The 3,264-nt window shown below is 37.6% G+C and overlaps 1 protein-coding gene across 1 annotated transcript; it reads left to right on the top strand.

Moving 5' to 3' along the window:
* Window positions 1-407: 407 nt before the first annotated feature.
* Window positions 408-2,241, top strand: LOC106523138 (hepatocyte cell adhesion molecule; the record flags this gene model as incomplete). Its single annotated transcript, XM_014016464.1, is given in 5 exon segments — window positions 408-689; window positions 799-892; window positions 989-1,062; window positions 1,164-1,237; window positions 1,583-2,241. Coding segments are annotated over 5 exon segments (665 nt in total), but the record flags the coding sequence as incomplete, so codon positions are not given.
* Between the last annotated feature and the right edge of the window lie 1,023 nt (window positions 2,242-3,264).

Here is a 3,264-nt window from a genome sequence, read left to right as displayed (position 1 = left end):
TGGCCCGGTACCCCATACTCCCAGAGAACCCCCCTCAATAATCAAACCCCCCAGGTTTGATTATTGATTAACTAATTTTTATAATGGTGAAATCTTTTAGAATTCCACAAATGATGCCTCCATGATGAAAAATTTATACGTTGTACTCAAATTCTTGTTAAAATATTCACCCATCCAACGACTTTTAAACCTGCAGCCTTTATCAACGATCTGCAGGAAAGATGGGAAACACTCCAGACAAGTTACAGGACCACACTGAGACAAACATTCAGACTTAAGACCAATAGTTAATCTAATGTGCATGTTTTTTGTCAGAGGAAACCAGAGTATTTTTTTTATAAATAAGACTCTGAGCACTTGTGGTTGTTTATTCTAAAACGACTGTGTTAATTGTCGCCTTTACCCAGAGCTCATATCCAGGCCGTACATCCACATGGAGGCCTCATCAGTGCTGGAGCTCAGCGAAAATGTCATCCTCAACTGCTCCCACGAGAACGGAACCAGAACCACGTACAGGTGGTTCAAAGGTGGAAGGCCTCTGACCAATGAAACGAGGTTTGTGTTGTCACCTGACCAGAAGCTGCTGACCATCAAGCGAGTGCTGATGGCAGATGACGACATCTATGGCTGCGCAGTGGAGAATCCTGTGAGCAACGTAACAAGCCAGCCTCTCAGACTCTCTGTGTACAGTAAGTGATTATAACGTCTGGTTACAGTGCAGGTCAGAGTTAAATACACAGCTAAATGCATAAAAATGTCATTATATGGTAATTACTTTAATCTTGCACGTGATATTAGAAAGAAGTTCCCTCTACATCATCCTTTCTACTGGAGGAATCTTCCTCCTCATCACCTTTGTGGCCGTGTGTGCATGTTGGACTCCTTCTAAAAAGTACAATTTATTTAAAACAATTATTAATCTGCCGTTCAAATGATTTTTAAAGTGCGTTAAAAAAATTATTAAGCTTTTATCCATTGCTGTCCTTAGGTCAAAGCAGAAACCCAAAACGTCTTTATCCAGGATTTACAGCCGTTCTCGTCACACACCTCTTAATCAAAATGGTAAAGTGAAAATATTTCTGGTTCACTAACATGATCATTTCAGTCTGTGAAAACTGATTCAAAGCCACCGTGACAGTCTAATGTGTTGTGTTTGATCACAGATTATGTGCTGCCCAAAACTGCAAAGCGTAACGGGATTAATGCAGTAACTTCACTTTATGTCCTCCAGCAAAAGGTAACACTTCCATCACCTCTGCTTTCATTACAATCTGTTAACTTTTTGGAATAACGTGTTAAAAATGAAGTAGCGTTTTAGGATTAAGCCCAAGGAAGTGGGCCAATCTGTGCTTTAATATTGACCTTGGATGAACTAAGAATCCTGCAGTTTGTGAGACACACCATCACAATGTCACCCTAATCCTGGCTCATTCTTAGATTCAGTGGCTGTATTAGCTCTGTAACAGTGAATAAACTTCAACGTGGCTTGAAAGTGTTGCGTTTAAAAGGCTAAAGATTATAATGAAAAGATGCAACATGCTGGTAATGAACTGGTTAAAGCTGACAGCCCTTTGTTGTGCAGGATCCATCCATGGACGACTCCTCCAGCAACAGTATTGGATCTCCTGAGTGTGACAATCCACCGTCCTACACCTCTTTCTCCAAATACACACATTCCCTGAGCCGGACAGCTGGCTCCCCAACCTGTGCCGTCCCTAGTTAGACTGAGTGCCACTATCACTCTAATTCAAAATGCCTTAAAGTCCTAAAATCAAATGTTGAATGGTCTGTTCAATGAAATGCCATGCCCCATTTATATAAATATGTGTTCATCACAAACAAAAAGATATGTTTGTCAGTATTCAGCTTTTTTGCTCTTTTATTTTCTAGAAAACCTGTTCAAAAGGTCTTATAACACTTATATTAACTGTGCCTCCAATAAAATGCTCAGTTGAGTTTAGGTTAAATTTGAACTTCGTAGTTTCTTAAAGACTTTTTATTGAGCATTGTAGTTGTTTTACAAGAAGTAAACCAGTTTTGGTTGCCTATAGAGATGGTACAAAAAAAGAAAATGCGGTGTGAGTTTAAGAAGCGGCTCTGTGTGAGTGACTTTCAGTGTAAAAGTCAAAGAACAAATTGTGGTATTGTGTAAGAAATTAAAACAAAGTGGCTGTCTTGTGAAATGAAGATACGTGATTTTCAATTTTTGAAAACTTCATTAAAATGTAAAATTCAAATGAATCTTGGATTATTTGTTTCTTCTTGTTCTTTTTACAATTTAAATGGTTTTATTTTCTAACTCACTATCAATTAATGGGAGGTTGGACCCAATAATGTAGATTTGCATGAGGAGCTCAAAACATAAACTTTTTTTTGTTAAATAAAAAAAGGCTGACCGGTCAGCAAAAGTACTTACAACACACACTTTCTTGTGTATTGAAGTCTGGGGGAAAGCGTGCAAAACAATTACAAATCCTATTTTTATTTTACAGAAAAGAGCTGTGAGAATTATTTCTAGAAATCTTTACAGTCACCCATCAAATACATAATTTTATCAACTGAAGTTATTGACGTTCTGTGATTCGGTTGATTATATTTAATCAGTAAAAACACATCACCTTTAAAAATCCCATTTAATTACAGTCTCAAGGGAACAGAAATGTGGGTAAAACCTAAATTTTGAAATAAGGAGCGGTGTACTTCAATCCAAGGAATAAAATTATGGAATAATCTGGAGAGTGATGTAAAAAATGCCAAATCAGTGTTTATGTTTAAGAGAATGATCAAAGTTGGTTTGCTGAAAAAATATGAAATAGCATAATGTGTATCTGTATGAATTGCTGCTCGAGAAAGAGTTACCATTTATTTATTGACTGACTGATTTGTTATTTGAATATTTTTTTAAATATTTATTTTGGAAAAAAGGGGCAGATATAAGATTGTAAGAAGAGAGTGGTGTCTGATTTTAATCTTGCACAGACCACATCCACTGCCTTATCGACAGGAACGCACGTAAAGAGCGATGTAACATCAAGAGACCATAGTTTCATCCGCCTCCATGATGACATCCCTCACCTTGTCCTCACTTGGGTAAAGTCATGATGTGAGTATCAGTCACATGGAGGCAGTGCTTAAAAGCCTGAATTTTGCCTGAAACTCTCAGACTGAAGAAGTCTCTTGGAGGAGAGACAAAACGTTTCATTAAAGAAGAACCCGTCCAGAAGTAGGGCTGTGTATTGGCAAGAATTTGGCGATACGATACAT

This window comes from Austrofundulus limnaeus, unplaced genomic scaffold (assembly GCF_001266775.1).
Source record: "Austrofundulus limnaeus strain Quisiro unplaced genomic scaffold, Austrofundulus_limnaeus-1.0 Scaffold145, whole genome shotgun sequence".
NCBI classification, from domain to species: domain Eukaryota; kingdom Metazoa; phylum Chordata; class Actinopteri; order Cyprinodontiformes; family Rivulidae; genus Austrofundulus; species Austrofundulus limnaeus.
This window is presented reverse-complemented; position numbering and strand designations above follow the sequence as displayed.